The following is a 24,258-nucleotide window of genomic DNA, read 5'->3' on the forward strand; positions in this document are numbered from 1 at the left end:
CAGCTCAAGAGGCTTCTGGTCCACGCCAGGAATGTGCTGCTCCTTGGGGACCCTTCTCTGAGCCAGCACTGGACGCGGCTCAGCTCTGGGTGCTCTCAAACTATAAGTCCTGCTAGCTCAGCTTTTGGGGAACATCTCCACTTAGGACAAACATTCTCACCCCCTTTAGTGGCAGTCTCCTGCCCTTGCGTGCTATGATATCGATTTCCATTTCGACAAACTGCTTCATTGAAAAAGTCTGCCCTGTCTATCAGGGCAGGGATTGGTCTGCTCTGCTCACCGCTATATCCCCAGCACCCAGAACAGAGCTTGGCCCAGAGTAGGCACTCAAATATTTGTTGAATTACCTGTTGCTTCACACAAGTTAAATGTCCGGACAAACAGTCATCAACGTCATAGGACAGGCAACAAATATAGGGAACAGTACGTCATGGCTGTCCTTGTGAGACCCGTAAATTGAAAAGGATTTGTTTGGATGGACTTATGAATAACTGACCTCATAAAATGCGGCTGAGACGACCTGGAATATAAGTTGGATTTAAGACCACCCTATCTTCCCCTTGCGTCAGTAGCTGCTGCAATTGGAAGTAAAGCACTGAAATTACAGCAGCGTTTTCCTGGTTTTAGATTTTAATGGGACCCATTATTGCCCCCATGCCTCCCCCCGCCTGCCCCTAAACCAAAATATGCAAAAGAACACTCATGACACAATTTACGTAAATATTTTTCAAGGTTTTATTGCAAACCAAAACTGGTTTATCACACACACAAAAAAGTTGTGTGGTGGGGAAGGGGGAAGAATTGTACATATTATAACCATGTTAATTACAGTACATTAAAATGGTGGTTTACATTACAAATAAGCCTGTAAGTTTAAATATACTAGTGTTATAACCCGATGTACAGACTTTATACAATACATACAATTATCAGGAATGCAAAAAAAAAAATATCCCCATAAATAATGCCCATTTTCAGGTGACATTTTAAACAATGAAAACACCAGGCTTGACCGACAACTGGGGCATTGGTCCATAAAAACCCTTTCTAAAAATAGAAATATTTGTAGCAGCAATGCTTTCTTTAAGCATCTGGATACAAGTCATTGCAAGACCATTTCAATAAATTTTAGTTATTAACTATATCTTACAAAAAAAAAAACAGTCTACGCATAAATTTATCTTCCAAATATGGAAGAAACAAACAATGTCCCACATTGTAGTGTCCTGCAAGTGTCACATTGATGCTTATAACTAAATCCATCTGTGATCAGGCATATCACACTCAGACCACTGTTTGCACAGCAATCCACATGGAAAAGTAAAGAGCTGAAACAACACTGCAATAGGAAAAGCTTTGGAGCTAACACGATCTCATCAGAAAAGGCACATTTCGTAAGATTCGGTATCACGGCCCAGACAGACCTTCAGGAGGTCCTTCTTAGAACAGCATCCTTCTAACAAGCCCATTGCATCCGTCTAAGGCGGCACTCTAATGCGCATTTCAGAGATAGCACCACGTTGGAAGGAAGAATTAAAATGAAAACCTCATGAGCTCACTGAGGAGGAAGTGCTCTTCGAAAAAGCTTCCAGCAAACAGGGTGCAATAAGATTGCCAAGATGTGCAAGCTCCCGGAGATGTGCAAATTCTCTTTTAAGATGTCCTGTCAGCTGGCAGCTCCGCCAAAAGGCTAACTAAAACATTTAAAAACACACGTAAAATCCTTCAAAACCAACCCGAAGACTGTTCAAAGGAAAGAGTCCACGGGAGGTGCATAGGAAAAGCCCAAGAAGGCCTCGGCCGCTTCCTTGACACTGGCCGTGAGGAGGATGCTGTCAGGAGACCTGCCGATGGAGTTGGGAACCGGCTCTTCAGTGAACTCGGGGTCAAAGTGTCGCAGGTCGCTGGGTCCACTCTACAGCAGGAAGGAAAAAGCACATTCGGTGCTAAGAATTCACACTGGATACACTGGGAAATGCTCATTTAGGCTTTACGTTGTGGTGCTCAAGTCTTTAGAGTACAATATAGAAACTCCCATAATCATCATCCACTTCGAGCACAAAACCCAGAGGCCATAGGGAGTTTAAATGAGGATAGTGCTCCCTTTTTGTCTTTTGGTACTTTAATGGATAAACGTGTTGAAAAACTATGTGAGCTTTGTTGGGACAAAAATTTTACTTTTTCTCTAGGTAAAATAATGGTCCATGAATAAAATCTCTGCCAATTTATTTCTCGAGGGCCCTCCCCCTCTCCATCACCACCACCAAATCTGACTTAAAGAAATGCCCTTTGGGCCTCCCCAGACTTAGAAGAGAGAAAGATACTCACCACATTTGGGTTAAAAGGGGGAGTAATCTTCTTATTAATGAGATCGTCCCAGTTAATTACAGAGAAGAAGACATGATTCTTAATCTCCATCTGTCGAGGAGAAACACAAGGTTAATTTAGACCGGCAGGATTCAAGAAGGGCACTTCCCAGACAACCAGGAGAAGAGGGAAAAACCACTCACAAAGTCGTCCTTGGCACCCAGCCTCTTTGTCCTGTCCTTCTGCAGGAGGCCCTCCAGGAGGTGTCTTGCAGAATTTGTGATATTTGGCTTCAACTGCAGGGGCTTGTTCAGAATGTTGTCGTACATCTCAGCTGTGTTACGGCTGTAAAAAGGAGGCTGCAAGAAGGAAGAAAATCACTTAATATTTAACTGGAAGTTTTGTAGAGCATATATTACCAACAGAGAAAAAGATTTAAACTGCAACATATTAAGTTGGATTTGACAACGTCTTTTCCTTGATTGGTTTTCTTTGCCCTGGATTTTTAAGTGTCTCTTTGGCAATTTGTATCAGGGGCAGATGCTAATAAAGCCATGCTTTTTACTCTCGCATAGGTTAAGTGTGGTCACATCTAGTATAATGTGAATTTCAAAACAAAAATCTGCTAGGTAAGAGTTTACCCTAAGGCATGTATAAAATGACCAACAAGCCTCTTATCATCATTTGATAAGCTTACTGATAAAGGGCAAGACACAATGACCAGGTCTGCAATGGACCTGTGTGCCCAGAAGAGTCTGGATTTTAAAAAAACTACATCCTGGGAAGCATTATCAAATCGGGGCAATATTCCATGATTCTCAACGTGCTACTCACCAGGCCATAGAGCATCTCATATAAGACGGCCCCCAGGCACCACCAGTCCACAGTCCTGTCGTAAGGCTGCTTATGAAGCACCTCGGGTGCGAGATACTGAAAGACAGATCAGGAGAACAGAGTTTAGAGCCAGTGAAACCAGGCAATCCCAAGGCCAGGCATGTACTTTGAAAGAGCTGAGAGACTCTGGATCCACTTGGAGAATATATTTCTTTAGATGACTTCCTGATAAAACGACTGGACTTTGAGGCTGACTGCCCACCCAACAGTATCGTACTTGGGGATATAGAAATCGTTTTTGACATGGAACTTGCAAATGGCTAGTTTTAATTAAAACAGCATAAGGTCTTGGAGTATCTCCTGCTGCACCAAATAGCAAGTGCATTTTACTCGCACTGAATTGGACTAAGAAATCTCAGAAAACAGTTGACTCTTTCTGTAGTTACAAGCATTATTGCATTTATCTCTCTGGGAAGAAGGGTGTAGAGCAGGGACCAAACAGAGAGTGCTCCTACCTCAGGTGTGCCACAGAAGGTGGAGGTCGTGCCGTTCTGTTCAATGTTCTCCTTGCAGAGCCCAAAGTCAGTAAGGACAATGTGTCCCTGGGAGTCCAGCAGAATATTCTCTGGTTTTAAGTCTCTGTAGAAAAATGAACAAAAAAGTAGTTGCACAAGTTAATTTCACTTCATAAGAAATCCTCTGTAAAGAGAATTGCTAGGGGTATTAGAAGCATTTTACATTCACTGCAGTTGTATCATGAATAAAAAAGGGAGTCCTTGTTCTGCTAATCTATTCTGGATTAGGTCCAATCCTAGTTGGCTAGTTCCCTAGTGGCATGGAGTCAAGGCAGCTCACATGCTGGGGAATCTGGTTTTAGGTGACCGAGCTGTACATAGGCACACATTATTTTAGGGCCCTGTTAGAGGCTAGGGCTTCTGTGTCTCCTTTATACCCAAGAAGGTTGCCTTAAGAGCTCTTCAGCTCACCTATAAACGATGTTCAGAGAGTGCAGGTAACCCAAGGCACTGGCTATTTCAGCAGCATAGAAACGGGCCCTCGGTTCCAGGAAGCAGCGCTCCCTCTGGAGATGGTAGAACAACTGCAGGAGACAGAACAAAGTTGGTCTGTGATGCCAAAGCCTGATAACAATGCATTTAATTAGTCTTGACATATATAGCTAAAGAGAACAATTGCAGGAAGTCGCCCTAAATAGTCTATATTAACTATCTGAAACCCGGCAGGTTAAAGGAAATGCTAATTCTGGAAACTTTCCCCCCTCCCCTAAGCATCTTTTAAAAACCGTGTGCACAGACAAGTTAGCCCATCTTCCCTCCGCTCACCTCTCCACCGTTAATGTAGTCAAGGACAAAGTACAATTTGTCAGCAGTCTGGAAGGAGAAGTGAAGGCCCACCAGGAAAGGGTGTTTTACATTCTTCAGTAGAACATTCCGCTCCGACATGATATGCTTTTCCTAGGGAAAGGACAATCAAGATTTAGTGGCGAATTTCAACACGGCACCGGAATTCCAAGCTGAAACTACTCAATGAAAGTCCATCTCCAACCTCAACCCATCAAGCACATCTCATACCTCCTTCTTTTTCAGGATCGCTTTCTTCTGTAAAACTTTGACTGCGTAGAATGCTTCTTCTGCTTTGTGTCTTGCTAGAAGAACCTGGAATTTCAATTAAAAAATCATTTTGCTATCCGCATCCAGGGAGAATGGAAAATAAGTGCACGACAGGCTATAGATAATGAGGTCCTCAGATTTGAAAATACCTTTCCAAAACTGCCCTTCCCGATCACTTTCAAGAAATGGAAGTCAGATGGTTTAGCATGAGGATTGGATGACGGGCCAAGGTTGATTTGCTGAGAAGGGCTTGGCTGAAAAAGAAAATGTTTTCTTTTAATACCTTGGTTTCAAAGGAGGACATCGGTAATAAGGTAGAGGCACAGCCAAAGACATTACATCTGCAAATGTAACCTTCAAAACTGCTTTTCATCCATACATATTAATATCTCAAATCAGAGTATGGGAATTGTACGTAATGTTATTGTAAGCAGATAAATCGTTTATGAAATATGCCTTTTAAAATATTCCACTGACTCAGTCCTTAAGTGCTTATGTCACTTGTTATGCATGAACCAAAGAGGCATTCCTGCCTTAATACTAATTTCTAGAAATGCCATTTTAATTCATCAATGTAGGAATACTGACTCATTTACAAGATTCCTGCACAGATGCATCACAAATAGAGAATACTTACTGGAGGAGAAGGGTTGGCATTCATAAGCTCAGGCTCCTGAGGTTGGGAGATTTTCAAAATGGACTGAACTTCAGGGCTGCAAAGAAAGAAACAATTTAGAACCTCCTAACTCGCCACATGGGGGCACACCAACACAGACTGTGGGCTTCTGGCTCAGCTTTTCCCGGAGAATTCAGTGTTTAAACTAAAAACACCCAAATAAATTACTCAGTTAAAGAAAACAGCCAAAGGAAATAATAAACCCAGTTAAATAAAGAGATGAGGGTTGTCTTTCGTGAAGACAGGGGTGAATCAGGCCAACATGAAAATTTTATCTTACAGCTTTCGAACAAGCCAAATCCGCAAATTAATTCTAATGTTTAAAATGTTTTAAACAGTGGAACTTCAAAAGGGATCCCCATGCCCGAGGAGGTCTTGGCCCCCCGATCACTGCTGAGAATGTCTTTACTGCTGGTGAATTGAAACCAGACTAATTTTTATTTCCCCAAATCACCCCAACTTACTGTTTGCATGCATAGGAGTTATTGGCGATCTTCTGAATGAAGTCGTTCAGGCCCATCCTCCTCTGTTTCATGAAGGCTGTGAATCAGACAGGAGAAATAAACGTTTAGGAGGCTTTGTGACACCCGACGCCCCGCGCACCGACCTGCTGCGGTCCCTGCGAAACCTTTCCACCTGGCGCATCCTCGGCTTACACCCAGGCTTCCTGAACTCACCGATCAGGATGGCTACCATTCCCCTCATTCTGGAGTACGTGAGGGTGCCCCTAGCAGCCTCGGTTTTCACTGTCATCGCCGCAAAGTGGGCACAGGACGCACGGCGACGGCGCGGGGAGTCGTTGGCGACGGGAGACCGGCTGAACCGACAGCTGGCTCTGGCCGCGCGGCCCGTCTTATAGGCGCTGCGCCTCCGCGGGGGCGGGGCCCGCGCCCCAGGGAGGCGCCCGCCGCCAGGCCCCGCCCCGCCCCGCGCCGGCCCCGCCCCGCCCCGCGCCGGCCCCGCCCCCGGCTGCGGCGCGGCTCCGCCGGCAGCTCCGCGACCCGCAGCGGCTGGAGGGCAAGCCCCGGGCGGGGGGCGGGGCGCGCGGGCCGCGGGGGACCCCCGGGCGCGGGGCGGTTCTCCGCCTCTGTAGCCCCAGGGTCTGGGGGAGGGAAGCCGCAGCCCGGGGGTGGGGAGGGGGTGCGAGCCTGGGGTAATTTTCCACGCTTCTCATTTATTCCGCCCAGCAGGGAAATCGGAGTCTCGGCTCCCGGGCGCTTTCCGCCCTGTGCGGGGCAACCGGGTGCCCTGGCGCCCGCTCCGGTGTATGGAGCCCTGACTCCGGATTCACCCCGGCGCAGGCTCCGACCCTCTGCCCCGGTCCACACCGCAGCGCCGTCTGCGGGCGCCCGCGCCCCCCGCCGGGGTTATCGCTGGGGCGCAGGGCGTCCGCGCCCGGGGAGGGCGGCCCCGCGCGCCCTTATCTTCGGGGTCAGCTTGGGCCGCAGCGCCCGGCCAGTCCCCGGCTCCCGCCGCCCCCGTCCCCTGGCCTCGTCCCTCCGCTCTCAGAACCACACGGACGCCCGGCCCCGCTGCTGGGGGCGCGCGCCCAGCGCGGGCAGTGACAGGTCCCCGCGTGCCGGCCGCGCTTACCCAGTCCGGTCAGCAGGAAGGACTCGCTCCGCTTCTGCGCCTCGGCCCTCTTTTTGTGGCGGGGCCGGAGCAGGGACTGCAGCCGGGCCCTGGCCAGCGCGCCCTGCATCTCCCCCATGGACGCGGCCGGGGCGCAGCCGGCGAGGCGACCGAGAGCACTGGCGTTTCCTTGAAGGAGCCGCCGTGACTCAGGCCGGGCAAGATTTCCTGCCCCCGTCCCAAAACAAACAAACGGCCCTTGTGCGCGGCCGAGCCGCTTCCGAAAACGCCTTTTTTGTGCTTTTGGCCAAAGCCGAGCCAGGCTGAAAAATCCCAGAACTTGGAAGCGGAGGAAGGAAGGAAAGAAAGAGGGAAGGGGGAGGGAGAGGTCAGGAATGCGTAGGGGAGGGGGCGGAAATAAAAGTCGTCTCCGCACTAAAGGGAAAAAAAGTCCAACCCGCATTTCACTTTTTTTTCCCTAAAGTAATCTCTGAGAACATTCTGTCCCTTCCGCGTGTAATTTTTTTTTCCCCTTGCATTTTTAATCCCCGCCATGCCCAGAAACACGTGAGTAGAGTAGGTGGCGGTCTAGGGGAGCAGCGGCCCCGCGCAGGGGACGACCTGGCGTGACCCCGGGGCACCGCGGGGCCCGCGCCCTGGGGCTGCGCGGCTCCCGCGTCCTCTCTCCCGCCCCGACCCGAACCCCGGCAAGGCCGCGCTCCACTGTCCTAACGTCCCTCGTCCGCGCTCCTTCCCTTCCTCTCCCCCGGTGTACGCCAAGGGCTGGCCCGGGAGTCTTCTTACAGTTTCACCACCTGGCTCTTCCTCTCAAGCCCCAGATCAACTGTGAACCGTTAAGCTCCTGAAAAACTAGCCGGGAGCCTCGGCTGCAGAAAGCAGAGGGCAGAGGGAAACTGTAGAGCGCGGTGCCTTCCTGCAACCCCGCCGCGGGGCCGTGCCTGGGACCCGCACCTGACCGCGGGCGCGAGGATCGCCCAGAGTTGGCTGGGACGCCGCGGGTGCTCCCCTGGGCCCGGAGCGAAGGGAGGGAGGCTGCAAGTTACTCGGAGCGGCAGGGCGGGCACCTGGTCCTCCCCGGTGCTGCCGGCGGCGGCTGCCCTGCCGTGACCCCTTGCTGCGAGGGCCTTGCCATTTCAGAGTTGCCTGCTGGGTCAGACACTCCGAAATACCAGCTGTCAAACCAAGAATAGCATTGAAGTGGGTTTTCTTTGGTCCAGGGCAGGGATTTGCTTTGCAGGCACAACCACCTCATTTGCCCTAATATGATCTGTGGCCTCAACTGCTTCTGAGTTTGCTGTTACCACAGCCCCACACTGGGAGAAGGGAACACACATCCTTTCTCCTGGAGACTGGCTGTGAAAGTTGGCTCCGCATCCACTCTTTAAAAAACACTTACTATTGCCTGTAGTCGATGTCCCAACCTAAAGCAAGGTTTAGGAAACTCCAGATCACAGTGACTGGCCCACTTCTGCTTCCTCTTGCATAGATTCTTCATATAGTATGATTTGTTAGTGTGTTCCACTTCACCTCAGCCCAGCCCTGCTCCCACACCATTCCTTCCCCATTTGAGATAGAAAATTTTGCAAGAGATTGCCTAGAAAGAGCAGCCTGCACAAAAAATTTTGCATGCTTGCTTGCTTTAAAAACATTAAGAAACCTTCCTTCAGAGACCCACCAAAGTCCCACCTCCACTTTCCCATGCCAAGTAACCCCAGATCCTCTGAAGCATCTTTGTTTTCTCCATTTCGTCCAAATTAGAGTAATAAAAGCAGACGAACCTTTCAAAGGAGATTTTACAGCCCCCTCTTTCATTCTTCAGGTCGCCTAGGATATGAACGTTGGTGGTAACTTTCTGGAGGCTGGAGGCAGGTAGAGCTCAGTTAGAGCTCAGTTAACCTCCAGCCATGTGCCTGGTAAGGCTGGAGGCTGATGACCTGGGAGCACGAGGAGTCAGAGGCGCCTGTCCCTGCTGTGCCATCAACCCCACTTTATATAAAGGCAATTTACATACAGGAAGGGAGCAAGCTGCAAAGTTCAACACTGGACCATTTATTCCCTCCATTGCAACATCACACAGAAAATTACAGTCTTCAGCGTCCTGGGTTTATTACACCCTCAGCAAGACACACACACACAAAAATGTAACTTGACTGATTATTATTACAAATCAGTCTAGAAAATCAAAACACATGCATAGGGTTCATTTTCTCAAAGAAGCCCTGTCGCTCCTGCATACATTCCAGGAAGAACATGGAATTTAAGTTAGAGGACTCTAAGTGGAATAGAGAAGAGGCACCACCACGTGATTTGTGGTTGGAACAGAAAAGGGACGTCTGATGTGTCCCCCCCCCATGTTCAGCAGTTGGAGACGAATGGTCTGCTAAACTTATCATTTAACAGAGAGAATCAAGTTGTTGAGACTGGCTTTTCTTCCAACCGGATACCTGATGGGTGGAGCAGGCGCCCCCTGTTCTGTCCAGGCAACCCACTAAGACTTCCGAACAGGAAGGTGACACACGGGTGGCGGGTGCAGGAGCAGGGGGAGGTAGGCAAGGGAGCTGCGTGTGACGCGCCAGTTAACTCTGCACAGGCTTCAGGCTGCCCTGTGGCCGCTCTTGAAGCGTTTGATCTGTTTCTTCCTCCCGGTCGCCAGCTTCTTTCTTTGGTCCAGAAAAATCCTCCTACTGGTAGGAACGGGCCTTTTCCCTCCTACTCCCTGCCGGCGAAGTGGCCTGGGTTGCGTCACAAAATGCAGCGAGTAAGTGCAGCCCAGAGGGCGATCGTGTTCTCTGGGAGAGCCACTCAAATGCATGATTTACCCTACAGTTCCAGAAAATTTCTTTACCAAACCTTGTGCAGTCAGATCAAATATAGACGACTTGACATAAGATAGGCTAATTACCTGCCCACTCCCCCAAGCCAGCCCACTAAAATTTAGGCCTCACAATGGGCCAACTGCAGTCAAAACTCTCAAATGGAATGGATTCAACAAGATGTAAAGTTTGCACTTAAAATATTTTTCTCGTGCATGTATACTTTAACTCTTCTACTTAATTTTTTTCTTAATGATGAACTGTAAAAGCAAATACCTGAAACTTTTATTAAGATATGACACTTTCCATTTAATTGAAAGGCTCAGAAAACAAATTACTGGTATTTCTCAATATATTAGAGGAAATATTTTGAAAAATATTTTTATAAGGACTTAAACTATATCCCCACTTGGACTTCTTAAATGTGTCAGCTGTGCTAGTCTTTGTTCCCTAGATTCAATATCTTCCATTGGTAACAGGGCAATAATTGTTTTGTATGGCTCAAAGTGCCATACATTCTAGAACAATCCTGTACATGGTTTAGGTTCTTATACTTATTGATTCGTTGGTTGATGCTTATAGAATTCTTTCCCTGGAACATCAAAGAAAGCACATAGAAATGCCAGAAAACATAATTATTGCTCTAGGGTAACTAACGGACTCATTTTTGTTGAAGGATATCACCAAGTGCATATCTTTTTTACGGTATTCATCAAACAGAAAATGATGACACATGAATTTATTCAGGATAGCTATTAGAGATAAGTAACTAGCAGTGGCAATTAAATAAATGTTTATTTATGGAACACAGGTTCTATAGTGATTATTACCTTCTGTAATCATAATTGTCAAAATTGACATGCATAAAGCAGATAAGAATGTGATACAGTAGGTAACAAAGAGAAGAACACATTATCTAGGATAATAGTGTTAAGAGTTATTTAAACCCACAAAACTTCATGCTTTTTATACATAGGACTTATTTTTTCCAAAACAGTGGTTTTGAATAAACAAGACTAAACACATAAGAACCTTGGAAACAGGTTTTGTTAAGTAATATACATGTAGCTGTCTAGTATGGAAGCCTTATGCTGTTTTCCCTAATAGCATTTTTCAGCTATTAAGGATTATGGAATTATTGTGGTTTTGTGTGTGTGTGTGTGTGTGTGTTTCTGAGTGGGGCAAGGATAGGCAAAATTGTTAATTAGCAACACTTGCTTTTAGGACCAAACTTATCTTCTTCCTGTACCCCTTTTTTGTCACTTTAGATGACTTCTATACTTCCACATCCCACCCACAGCACTGGCATACAATGCCAAACTCTGAACTTTTGCCTCCTACCCTCTTTCCCACTAATGCCAACTGCCTCAGGGCCCTGCTCTCGGCTAATCGCCATTGGAGATGTTGAGTGGATCTTTCCAGCTCCCTCCCTCCCTCCCTCCCTCCCTCCCTCCCTCCCTCCCTCCCTCCCTCCCTCCCTCTCTCCCTCCCTCCTCCCTCCCTCCTTCTCTCCCAGTCTCCTTTCAATTCATTCATGCAAGCATTTAACAAGTACTTTAAGTACAAATATTAAAATCAGGGGACACAAATATGAGTAATCCAGTTATCTGACTTCACAGAAGCTCTCATTTAAGGAGACTTGATGAGTGCTAACACAGAAGTTTGAGCCAGCCAAAGTAGAACAGAGGAATTTTCTACTAGATTGAAGCAGAGGCATGGAATTGTTGAGGAAAGGCCCCACAATGAAATGATAGTTGGGCTGATCTTGGAAAGCCCAGATTTGTACAAAAGAGGAAAGTTGTTCTAAGCAGAAGCAGTTGTCTGAGTAGCAAACTCTAAGGTGCTGTGCAGCAGCTCTGGAATAATTTGGATATATGGTCCTTACTCAGACCTTACACCCAAGCAAAATGTATATGGCCACTACTAGTGAAATAGGAAAGTAGCACTTTCAAGTGAAATTAAAAAGGACTGTGATTATTAGCCTGCATAGGCACCTCTATGCCTGGTACAGTTCTAGTCATGTTTGGAGTTCATTCATCCATTCATCAACAGATTCTTCTAGAACTATGCACCAGACACTGTACTAGATGCAGGAGATACAGTGATAAACATGAGCTCACACGGTGACAGGCAGGTGGGGAATTGCCTACAAGGTTAAACTGAGCCCTATTGTCTAGAGATTTAAAAACCACCGAGGAAAGTCCCTCCACCAAGGCTTTTAAAGTGACACCTTCCAATGTGTTTTGGAGAGTTAATTCAAACCAAAATGTGATTGATAACTCAACTATTACTCCTTCTATTAGGATATTTGCTTTTCTTATCTCATTAAAAATGAATAAGTTTACAAACACAGACATATAAGGGAGTGTTGAAAGTTGGAATGGGCAAATTTACATAGTTGGAAGATGGAGGAAAAGTTTAGACAGCATAGTTACGGTCTAGCACAGGGATTAGCAATTTCACAGTAATAACATCAATGGTCTGTACCCATTCCTTCTGGAAAATCAGGCCACAGGAAAGTGGGCAGGAGGATGGGGGCATGGTTTGTAGTAAATTTTTTATTTCACTCAGGGCATAAATTAAAGAAGGGAGGCCAGTGGTTGCTCTTGACATAAGAGGAATAGGAATCTAGCTAGCAATAAAAAAAAAAGTGGATCTTGAGAGGCTGAAAATTCGCCTTATCTCCATCTTTGGAATGTTGTAATGTCTGATGTAGCATAATCCAATAAACAATAAATAATAATGATAATTGTGAACTAGAAAAAATATGAAGGGCAAGGAATCGCACATATTTCACAGCTTTATATTTGGTCCTCAGGATTGACCTGGAAAATGACATCCGGGGAACTTTCTATATGATTATGAAAAATGATACAAAAGCAAGAGGAAAAAATTTTAAAGTCAAAATTCAATATTATCTCTGACTTTCTAAACACAAGAGGACTATGGCCTTACTGAGAGCCTTATATATTAGCAACAAAGCTTTAGTGTTAGACATTTATTATTAGCCATTTATTTATTGTTAGATATTTGCTTTTTAAAAGACCTTTCCACTCAATTAAAAAAATTACTTTTTCATGATAAAACATCAGGTATTGTAGCAAAGAAAGGCAGAGAGTGTTAGGCTGAGGAGCGTCTCCTTTCACTCTGTCCAGGGCCAACCCTCATGCCCACTTACTTCCCTTACTAGTCCTGTGGCCCAGCCTTAGCATTCAGGCAGCACAGGGCTGGGAATTTCTTTGCTGAATCCTTGTGACACACATATTAAAGTTCCAACCTACAGGAAGACAGTATAAAGGGTTCTCTTTCACTCCAACTTTATTCACAAAGTGGCAATAGAAAATAAGGAGTCTAGATTTCTGGCAGACATCTTTAGCCAAACTAAAGTGAAACCTAAAAGCTTTAATTGGCTCAGTGTAAATCTCTCCCCAAATCTTTACTATTTCTGACCCTACAATCAATCTAGCAAGAAGCAACAGAAGCTCAGGCCTCCCCTAAGGACTGTTTCCTGTAAACTCTGCCTACAAATTGCAGCAACAAAATTAGATAAATGTAATAGTAACCAGCAGTGGGAAAACCAAGGATGGCTGGCATCTAATGTAAAGCCGTTTAGGGAGCTTCCTTTTGATTTCAACCCTGAATGTAACCATAATGTTTATGTCACCTCCTACAGCAAGCTCAGGACTGTCAGTAACAGGCTGAAGGTACACATTAGTGGGCTACAACTGAGGCTCATTACCTGTGAGACACAGATAAGATATTCTCTAAACCTTAATCTCTTAATCTGCGTAACGGGGATACTACTACTTTATATATAAATTGTGAAAAATAGTCCAAATAAAGAATTTAGTAAGTGCTATGCTCAAATTGGAATCTCACTTTGAAAATATGCCTGTGTTCCTTACCCTTGCCCTACACACACCACTACAAACAGAACACATCAACAAGTCAAAGTAATAGTGGCATGTGCTGTGTTTAAAGCACATAACATCCCTTAATCTGTGGGGCCAAGGATGGGCCAAGGAGTCCTGCCTGATGGAATTCCATAAAAGGCCTGAAAAGATAACCCGCTTTGTTCTTCAAACCTCCAACTCCTCTCTTGGTCTCCACACAGACAATGCCCCAGAAGGGGCTGTATCAAAGAACTGAATGCCACAATAACAGAATAAATTCTTGTTTACCAAATGTTTGAAGTAAAGGCTTGTTTTGTTTGGAAAAGCAGAGAGGGAGCCAAAAGCTAACCCAAAAGAATTTTCAATTGCTCATGGTGGATGGGAAATAATAGAATGTAAGTAGGGACCTACTGAGAGGGTGAAGTCATTGAAAGAAGGTCAGAGAAGGCCAGCTAGCACAGAAGTTGCCTTTTCTAGGTCATTCAGCTTATCCCTCAGTTATGGAAAGAGGAACAAGTCCCAGCTGGTCATGGCCTGTTACCTTTAATCTTCAGACCTCTATGGAGCACCTCCTTTGTGCCAGGCACTGTACTAAGCCTTGGATCTAACAAGAATGCCTGAGATAAACAATGTTGCTGCTCTCGGGCATGGTCTATATTTATTTGGTTAAATTGAACAGTGCTTTCCCCAAAGGAAAGGTAAGCTTGCAGATATTTCTACTTTTTCAAGGCTCAGCTATGCCTTAATGCCATTAACATGCAAGCTTAGGCATGTTTAACCATTTAGAATATTCACCTTTCCAAGTGAGGAATGAGCTGGAAGTTCTCCTGCAGCTCTAATAGTGTACAGTTCTATGGTACCTAGGAGAAGATAAATCTAGAAGGAACTTCTGGGGTCCCAGAACCACGTCACTTCACATGGCTTCCTATAATAATGCCCCACACCCAGCTAATCCTCTGGGTCCCCCCTGCCTCCCCTCACTGTAGCCTTTAGTTAGAAATTGTGTGCTCTTAGTTATTGGAATCTCAGATGTGTCTCTGAGCCCTGAGTCCCTGAACACCAGGCGGTACAATTCATGCTTCTCTACGTGACATCCTCCAGCCACAGCCCTCTCCAGTCCCTCCCTTTTCAACCTGTCCTCCAGACTGGTGCCATCTTCACTCTGCTCCTTTAGCAGCCCAGGCTTGTGTCTGCCTTGGGAACTTCGCACTGTGCTCTGCACCTGGAATGCTCTCCCCCTGGCTCACACGGCTGGATCCTTCCTGCCATTCCGATCTCAGAGCAAACATCACTTACACAGTAGACCTAATGGAAGCAGCTGGTCATTTTTTGTCACTCACCCTATTTCAATTCCCTGCATGTTAGTTCTAGTATCTGACATGCTTCTTGGGTTTATTGTCCGTCTCCCCAAACTAGAAAGTAGTCTCTGTGAGGCAGGGATGGGATCTGTCTTATTTTCCATCGTATCCCTAGTGCCCAGAAGAGTGCCTGGCCCATAGGAAGTGCTTAATAAGTGACACTGTTTAATAATATCTCCCTTCTGTATTTCTGGGCACATTATTGCTTCTCAATCAAATTTAGTTTTCCTTCCTTCACCTAATAATCAAGTGTATATTTCCCTAGCAGTCATCTTACAACCCAGTATAAAAAGCAAAACAAAATCAAAGCCAACAAAAAACCCTTGGTTTTAGCTATTTTATTACATATCATGCTACTCAATTGCTTCAGAAATCTGGGGGACAAGATTTTATGATGTACAATGAACATTTTTAAATTAAGGCTATTCTTTCTGTCCAAAGGGATCATTGAACAATCATACTGAATAACCATTTTTTCGAGAAAACTAGATGCTGATTTTTTACAGATATTATTGAATGGATACTTTGTCAGGTTCAGAGAATCAAACCATTGGAAGGGTGACCACCCAGGCTTTTATTCACCGAGCTTGGTTAAAATGCCAATTTAGCCTCTTGTTCCAAGGACCACAGATAATCTTCCAATGAGTCAGAAAAAAGTATCCTCTTTTTTCTCTCCCTTTTATACTGCTCCCAAATTCTCTTTGCCCCCAATTTTTGCTGTCTCTAGAGATAAAATTTAAAAATGAGAAGCCCATTGGGTCCCACGATTCTTTACTTCTGATTCTCGCTCCGGGCCCTCTGGCCTGTTCTGTTACCAGCCTCCCCAGCCTTGCAGCCTTGCATGATTGTATTCACGAGACAACGGCAGTTGGCCAAGGAGAACTGCCCTTTCGTTAGAGTTTAAAGAAAGTTATAGCAAGTTATCTTCCCCAGAGTGTTCTAGTTAAGTCAGGGAGGCGGCCTGGTGCTCTCCAGGTCTTTTCCCAGCATTCGAGGATTACCCTGCAGAGTCCACAAAGCACATGTGCCCCCAGTAGCTGATGGTAGCAAAATGTCACACTGTATTTGCAGAGACATAGGAGTAAAAGGAGGGCAGCCCTCTCCATTAATGACACCTACCGTGTGAGTCTGGTTAACAGGAAGGAAAGCTGTCATAACCTGTGTGACTCCTGTCCTTCAACCAGCTTTCCCCAGAACTTCAGCCTGAGGACAGGGGATGATGCGGCCGCCTCACAGAGTGTTTTCGTTCTATCTGGAAACCGTAAAGTTCTTCCATAACTTCCTCATTGTCAGAAAGCCTGAAGGAACACTTAATCCAAACCCCCCTACTTATTTATTTCTTTGGTAAATGTCCTTCTTTGCACAATGGTAAGATGCTGACTAAAGGGCCCCTGCTGTGCGGGGCCTGGTGCGCACAAAACTTGGATTTTTATTTCCTGAGTATTCTGCATCTTCACTTACATCTTTCTTAGTGCTTAGTAGAGTTTGGTACATTTCACTATTTTTAGAACATTCCTGGCTAGCTTTGATATTTGGGTTTTGTTGTTTTTCTTGCCCTCCCACTCTCTTTTGAGCTAATGATTTGCAACATTGTTTGTAACCCTAAGAAAACTGGGCACAGTACCCATTTACCAAACAAAAATTCAAAGAAAAATGACTGTGATGCCTTAACCGCACTACCTAACCGTCCACTTCACATATTTGAAAATAGTGAGTGAAAAAAGACGGAAGGCATTGTCTTAGCACTAGACAATTTTTGTGGGAAATTCAGGGGGTTGCCTAAAACATATTTTATATTTTACATAGTGGCACCACAACTTGACAATGTGAAGTAGCCAAACACCCCATGTGCCAGGATATGACACCTTAGTCCTTCTGATGCCTAAAAAAAATGGGACCTCATGATATCTGTTATTTTGGGAGGTGTCCATTATGTCTCCATAATTGGCTACTCCTAGAACTGCAGGAGAGATGGCAGGAACCCCATTTCCCCCACAGTTTATTGAAGCTCATCTCAACTCCAAAGACCACCAATAAACTCACTGGTCCCTAGCAACAATCCCTTCCACTGAACAGAGATTTTAGGGATGTGTGCACACGTTTACAGATGTGAACAAAAGATAGGGATCATGAATAATGCCTCTCAATTTAAAAAATATGATCACTTTGAAGAAGTTACTAAAATGTTATTTGTTTATAAAACTTTATGTTAAAAATTGTAAAGAGACAATAATTATCATGAGTATCTACAATAATTCTATTTCACAATTCATAAAATGTTGCTTAAAAAGTTTAAGCCTTAATAACACTAACATAGATCATCATGATTGACCTATTTGAAATTCATTCTTCAAATCTTGATGTTTAAATACCTTTTTATATACCAACATCAATCCAGTTTGGCAAGTCCTGTTTAATAAGCCTTGAATTTACCTTTTAAAAGCAAAAGCTTTTGTTTTTCTTTACCACATTGTAAATGCTGTAGTTTTATATCCACAAGCATCACTGATGGCTCACTGCCATTGGACTTTTTCTTTATAGTAGGAGCTAATACCCGAAGGGCAGAAATGAGCACAACACACGTAGTTTCTGCCTAAGCCCCACTTGCCCCTCTGCATCTGTCTTCCTTCCTCTTCCCACGTTTCTTTATTTCTTCCTAAGACTTTCATTTCCTTTAGGATTATTGATTTCTGTAAGGTTGACAAGGACCTTGGAGGGCTCCCCAGGACTACTATATCTTTTTTCTTAAAACAGTTAACAGAGAATTAGAGTTATTATTGCACACATTATATTATGTGTATATGTATATTATAAGGCATGCATTGTACATTACATATTAAAATATTAATGTTTTAGAATATTAGCACATTTATAAAGATGTCATAACTAGACTACATCTACGAGTAATAGTACAAGTGCCTAGCACAGGTAACCTTGTTAGAACGTGGCACTGCTAGATCTAACATCTCAGCTTCCCTGTATGAATCAATTATTTTTCCTTATAGAGCAATCCTTTCTGCTTTCCACAGATGCTTTTTGACATTTGTCTCACAAAGAGACTGGGTGAAGGCATGTGGCCAGGTCATTGTAGACTCATTGCCATTTCTAAAAATTGCCTTAGCTCTGTTGTATTCATATACTCATGTGTATGAAGACAGTTCAGTTCATAGCCAGCATACAGTATGCCCTTTTTCTCTTTGTTTTAAAGTTTAAAACTATTGTATATACATGAAAGTTGGATGTTTTTATTTGAACAGCACCACCAGCCTCACTTCATGTTTTTCATAGCATTGTGAACAGATTCTATTAGTGTTGAAAGTGAGGCAGGATAGTAAGAAGCTAGGAAAATTTCTTGGCAACTGGATTAGTAAAACTAAGACAGGTAGCTGAATGAACTGGCCCAGCAATTTATAGCTAGAAATTGAAGGTCACCAGGGCAGAAAGTGCTAGGTGCCTAGCTATGAGCAAAACTGGCACTGGACCTTGCCCCCAGGGTGGCCTTTTCTTCCCTGGCATATCGCTGATTATGCAGTTTAGACTCCCTGACCTTTCATATCACTTGTCATGCAGTTTAGACCCCTTGATCTTTCCTCCCTAGGACAAACATGGAAAAGCTGATAAATATTCTATTGAGAACCTCCCCTAAGGCAGCCCCTAAACTCCCAGACTTTAAAACCTTCAAAACGAAGTTACCCAGTGTGCGCTCTCCCTCTCTGGAGCATGCCCACACCTTTCCCTTCTCCCTCTCCTTCCCCCACAGGAGTGCATCTCCAAACTCTAAGGGACCCATGAGAGACGCAACCAGGGCAGCAATGGGCAGCAGCAGCTCGTCCCAGGCCAACCCCCTGAACTCCGACTTTTTCTCTGACCTCTCAGTGAGCCAAAGCAGCCCTGCCTAGGCTCTCTGCTATTGCTTCTTCTGTCCTAAGCCGTTTCTTCTTTCACTGTCCCCAGCTTTAATAAATGTACTCTCAAAGTCACCTGGACTCATGTTATAAAATCTTTCCTGCATGAAGTCAAGAGCCCACACACCACCGGCTGGCCCAGGGCAGACTCGCTCAGGGCAGACCTGTTCCTGTCCTGTAACAAAAGGACCTTAGGAATTATGAATCCCCCTTACAATATTCCTGATAATGATTTATTGAAGTCTCTCTTGAATTTTTCACTAAAATCACCTCTACTTCCAAGGCTATCTCTACCATTGTCAACTAGCATAAGCTGGTGAAGTTCTTCCTTAGACTATATTCAAATATCTTCATGAAAGTCTTTTCAGGGATAGCCCCTTTGCACAGTCTAAAGTTAGACACAGCGGCAGTGCTAAGGTCATACTAACAAGCAGAAATGAACATACTCTTCTGCAACTTCCACAATTTAGTGCATCTATTATAATAGTTAACACTGATTATACTAAGTGGCAGACGCTATGCTTTAGAGCTTTTTATTCAATTTCTTATTTGATCCTCATAATGACCTTATAAAAAACTGTTCCTATCACCTTGCACATTCGTAAGATCTGAGGCTTAAAGAGGTAAACAGTTTTGTGACACAACATAACTAGTAATGGCAAAAACAGAATGCACATGTAGGTTTTTCTGACACCAAAATTCTGCTTTTAACCAGTAAAATAATCTGCCTCCCTGTGTGTTCCAAATGACTGTCCTTCACATATCTGTAGGCAGCTAAAGTTATTTTAACGTATACTATTTTATTCATAGTTGGTTTACCTGTATCTATCTAGTTTATCTACCTGAGTTTTCAACAGTGAAGACTGTTGCCTTGCCCGGCCGGGTGAGACTCAGGTTGAGCACTGACCTAGGGTCCAGGAGATCAGGGTTCGATTCCCGGCCAGGGCACATGCCCAGGTTGCGGGCTCGATCCCCAGTAGGAGGCGTGCAGGAGGCAGCCGATCAATGACCCTCTCATCATTGATGTTTCTATTTCTCTCTCTCCCTCTCCCTTCCTCTCTCTGAAATCAATAAAGATATATTTAAAAACAACAACAAAAACAGCAACAACAAACAAAACCCTTATTGCCTCCTTCTCTATAGAAACTAGCAGAGCCCTGGACAGAAAGTGACACAATATATCTCACTCTTGTAAAACAAACCCTGCATTTTCCTTAATGTTCCCCCTTTCCCAGCTCCCCCGCTTAACGGCAAGATCACAACTCAGTTTAAATCTCATCCTTCATTTAGTGCCCTTTCCCCAAACAATGGTGTCCACATTCAAGCTACTTTCATTGCAAAGCTCCACTCTTACCTTTTTGAAGCCGTAGCCTGAGAACTGGAAGAGTTTCCAGGAAATCTGACTTCAGTTCTGTCTTAGTTTTTGTAACTCAATATTTAGCTTTGGGCAAATCATTTCGCATCTTCAAGTATCCTGAGGGTTAACAACCATTTTGTTAATCCAAAACCCACAGGGCATTTGGAAAGATCAGATAAGATTAGATATGTGGGAATAATTGGAAAACTCATGTGAGTTATGTAATTAAATACCTATAAGAACAGTGCAGCTGAATTATTAATATAAAATTTTTCTCTAAGAGCCAAAATTTTAATCAGTAGAAAAGAGTTGATTGCCTCTTATTTCTGAAGAGAGAGGGTCACGGATTCCCAGAGCTACATTGCTCATTGAAGTCTGTTCCAAGGGCCCCAGCCTACCCTGAGCCACTTTTTCTCTAAATCCTTTTAATTTTCTTTTTATAGTCAATTTCTACCTGCATAGAATAAAGGATTTTCAGAATAAGAAAGAAGCTTAGAGTTGATTGGCTTCAACTCTTATTTCACAAATGAGCTTGCTGGGGGCTCCCTGCCCTAAATTCTAATTCTGTTCCCATCTCTGAGCCCCCCAGGTTCACACAGAGCTCCATCTCCCTGTGCTCCTCCGGCCCCATCCACGCCACATCTCTGAGGCCATTTCATTCCTGGGATACCTGCTTTCATTATAAGTCATTGGCCTATTCTCCTTATCATGGACAATTTTAAAATCATAAAATAATTTTTCTTCAGAGTTTGAAAACTATATTTATATATAACTAAATAAAATGCTTCTGTTATTAAAGGCAAAAATCCAACATCCTTTTTTCATTTACTTTTCCTACGATAGAATATAACCTCCTGAAATATTGTCTTATGTATTATGTAGCATGTTAATATATGGGACACTCTTTTGGAGCCGTCAAAAGAAAGCTATCAAAAGCTGAATATATTTCAGCATGTTTAAAATAAAATACATTAGGCCATTTTAACATTAGCTGCAACTAAATTTCACTAGGATTTTAAAATCTGCTGTCATATTAATCTGACGTAAAAGGACAAAAGGTTTATTAAAATATATTAAAATATGGGAAAAGTAACTTCTAAGATTATGAAGTTGCAATTAATCTACTTTCCTGGTATTTTTTAAGTGAGAAATTTTTCTAGTACCACTTTAACCATAATAAAATGTCCTTTAATACTCTGGAAAGCAAAGATCTTAGACATAAAATGAACGATTTGGATAAAATGGCCAGAAGGAAATACTGTGTGAAAATATTTTAAAAGAGCCCCAGGGAATCAGAAAACTCAGCCATCATGAAACACTGTTAGTTTAGACTTGAGTAAAACAGCAGAAATAGCAGTAATTTTGGTCATAACAAAGAGGAAGAGAAAATTGTGAGTTCAACAAAGGCAGAAACAGATTTTGCGCCAACTGTAAAGCTTTGGAAAGCTAAACTTTTAATTTACACAATCCAAGGGAGAAGCAGGGAGCTTCTCTGTGCTGAGCTAACCTGGGGATATAGTCACACACTCACACACTTGGCAGCAGGACAATCGTGAGGATCAGATTTGATGAACTTTCCTGTCAAACATAGATGAGCACGATTCAGTATCTTTAAACAGAGGGGTTTTGAAATGACATTTTGCTACCCACTGGAATAAATACCTGTCCATGAACTTGGAACTCTCTAAACCACATTAATGGTTAAAGTCACGCAAAACTTTGCAGATCTTTGCTTAAGAAGGCAATATTTTATCTAATAACTAAGTGATATCTAAGGTTCTCTCTAGTTTGAAGTTATTATGTCCAGCCATATGTCAATTTTCAGGAAGCCCTAGACAAAAGAAGATAGTGAATGTTGAGCTTTGTGGCTCAGGGAGAAAAAAACAAGTTATAGATCTAGAAAAGTATGAAATCGCAATAGCAATGGCAAAATAAAATGTATTATTCTTTCAACCCATAGGTTCTAATCTCTAAAATAGGGCAGACGGACCTGTTCAGGTTTGTATAAATGACATACTTATTTCTCCAAGTAAGAAGAGCTAACATATGTAACATAACTATATAGTACATATAGTTCTAAGTAAGTGCCTTTACCGGCATTATCTCCTTTAACCCTCACAAACCTCTATGACCTATTACTAATATTCTATTTTTGCACATGAAAGAAATGGAAGCACAGAAGGGTGAAATCATTTGTCCAAAGTCACACAGGTAATAGGCACTAAAGTTGGTGGCAAACTCAGGTGGCCTAACTCAAGAGTTCATGGCACTAACCACAGCAGATGGCAAACTACTGAGTAGGTCCTGCTGCTCCCACCAGGGCTCATCGGGAAGCAGGGCCAAATGGCCAGCGGTCAGCTCTGAGGTGAGGTCAGCGACCGAAGATGTGGTTCAGGGTACTGAAGATGACTGTGCTACCTGATCTAAGACAGAGGGAATGAATACCAAGTTTGATTTTGAAAAGTGAGCTGGGGGAATAGGGAAAGTCAAAAGCAGCATGAGTGCGGAGTTCTTATGATTGTGCCTTGTCCTTTCCAAAGGCTCTGTCCATTTGTGCTCCTATTGGCAGCATCAGGTGATCTTTGTAATTCTTCACTGTGGGTAAGATGACTTTATTACTGAGCTAGCCATCTTTTTCAGTAGTTAAGACCTCAGTAAATGAGGTCAGTCCACTTAAAAGAGTTTCATGTATCCATAGAGTTTTACTAAATGGTTTATCTCTAATAGCAAGAAGCAAAGTCTACACTGGCCACCAAATATCAGACGGAAAGTTTCTATCTAAACAGATCATGTTTACCTTTTACCATATTTTTATTTTTGGTTAGATAATGCCATACTTTGAAGGATGAAGCAACTGCTTTCTAGATATAAATATGAAAGTGTTTTTGCTTTTTAAAAAAAATCTAAAAATTATGTTTCTTCACTTAAAAAATCTATATAATGAAGTCCTTTCTCTTCTTATATTAATTCAACGATCTAATTTTATATATTCTCTGAAATACTCAAATATTTCTGTGGCCCATATGTTTTCAAACTGAATCATTTTATTTCTACATTTGGTACATAAACAATTACTGCTCCCAAATAAATATGAATATACCACTTTGTAAAGATTTCAGTATCTCCAGAAATCTGGGCTGAATTTTAAAGTATGATGAATCATTAGAAAATATAAAGAAACAATGCATAATCCTGAAAATATAAAGGAAAACTAAACTAAATTTTTTCTCTGGGAAAAATTTTGCACAAGAATGATTCTGTTGAATTTTTCTTGAAAGAATTCTAGACATTTTGAACATCCTAATGGTATGATTGCATGTTCTTGTTAAAAGGAGACTTCAATTAAAAGCCCAGGGTAAACATCAGGGACTTATATTTTCACTCAGCAAAATGAGTGCCTGGTTAAAACTATGGCCCTTGCAAAAGAAACCTTATTGTTGAACCACTTCATTATCTGACTTCCTCTAAGCAAAGAACATTATCTGTGTCACCAGTACTACTGGAAAGAACACACATTTTGAAAGTGTGGGGAAACTCACCCTACCTTGAAATTCTAATTTAAGAGGATGTTAAGGACCATTGTAGGACCAGCAATAGAAAAAAGGAAAGGTGTGCAAAAACAAACAACTCAAGTTTTAAAGCCTAAAAACAAAGATAATAAAAAAGAGCCTGAATTTGTGCAGCTTGTTTGCTTTTTGTCAGAACAAATGCTGGGAATGGGTGAGAGAGTCAAGTCCAAGGGAAAAAAGTATGGTTGGTAGGATTATGGGTGATTAATTTTCTTCCTTTTTCTACTTTCCATTTATTTCCTATGATAAACATATGCTACTTTTATATTACATTTAAAAAGAGCTTTTTAAATATTACTTTTGTTTCGCCAATTATCAACATCTA

The 24,258-nt window shown here is 43.2% G+C and overlaps 1 protein-coding gene across 3 annotated transcripts in view; it reads right to left on the reverse strand.

The window, feature by feature from the left end:
• Window positions 1-717: 717 nt before the first annotated feature.
• Window positions 718-24,258, reverse strand: part of SGK1 (serum/glucocorticoid regulated kinase 1) — a 93,549-nt gene continuing 70,008 nt past the window's right edge. The window contains exons 1-12 of one of the 3 annotated variants that reach the window (XM_081139548.1): window positions 7,039-7,366; window positions 5,910-5,985; window positions 5,407-5,482; window positions 4,919-5,023; window positions 4,731-4,814; window positions 4,482-4,613; window positions 4,128-4,240; window positions 3,657-3,780; window positions 3,142-3,237; window positions 2,511-2,666; window positions 2,329-2,418; window positions 718-1,915 (exon numbers count right to left, since the gene is read on the reverse strand). In XM_081139548.1, coding sequence (XP_080995674.1) covers window positions 1,748-1,915; window positions 2,329-2,418; window positions 2,511-2,666; window positions 3,142-3,237; window positions 3,657-3,780; window positions 4,128-4,240; window positions 4,482-4,613; window positions 4,731-4,814; window positions 4,919-5,023; window positions 5,407-5,482; window positions 5,910-5,985; window positions 7,039-7,156 — 1,338 coding nt within the window. In that variant the 5' untranslated portion in view covers window positions 7,157-7,366 and the 3' untranslated portion in view covers window positions 718-1,747. Of the gene's footprint in view, window positions 1,916-2,328; window positions 2,419-2,510; window positions 2,667-3,141; window positions 3,238-3,656; window positions 3,781-4,127; window positions 4,241-4,481; window positions 4,614-4,730; window positions 4,815-4,918; window positions 5,024-5,406; window positions 5,483-5,909; window positions 5,986-6,122; window positions 6,272-7,038; window positions 7,367-24,258 lie in introns of those variants that run through there. The other 2 variants (XM_081139547.1, XM_081139546.1) reach the window with 2 other exon arrangements.

The sequence above is a fragment of the Miniopterus schreibersii genome, assembly GCF_964146895.1.
Source record: "Miniopterus schreibersii genome assembly, chromosome: 6".
Classification (NCBI taxonomy): domain Eukaryota; kingdom Metazoa; phylum Chordata; class Mammalia; order Chiroptera; family Miniopteridae; genus Miniopterus; species Miniopterus schreibersii.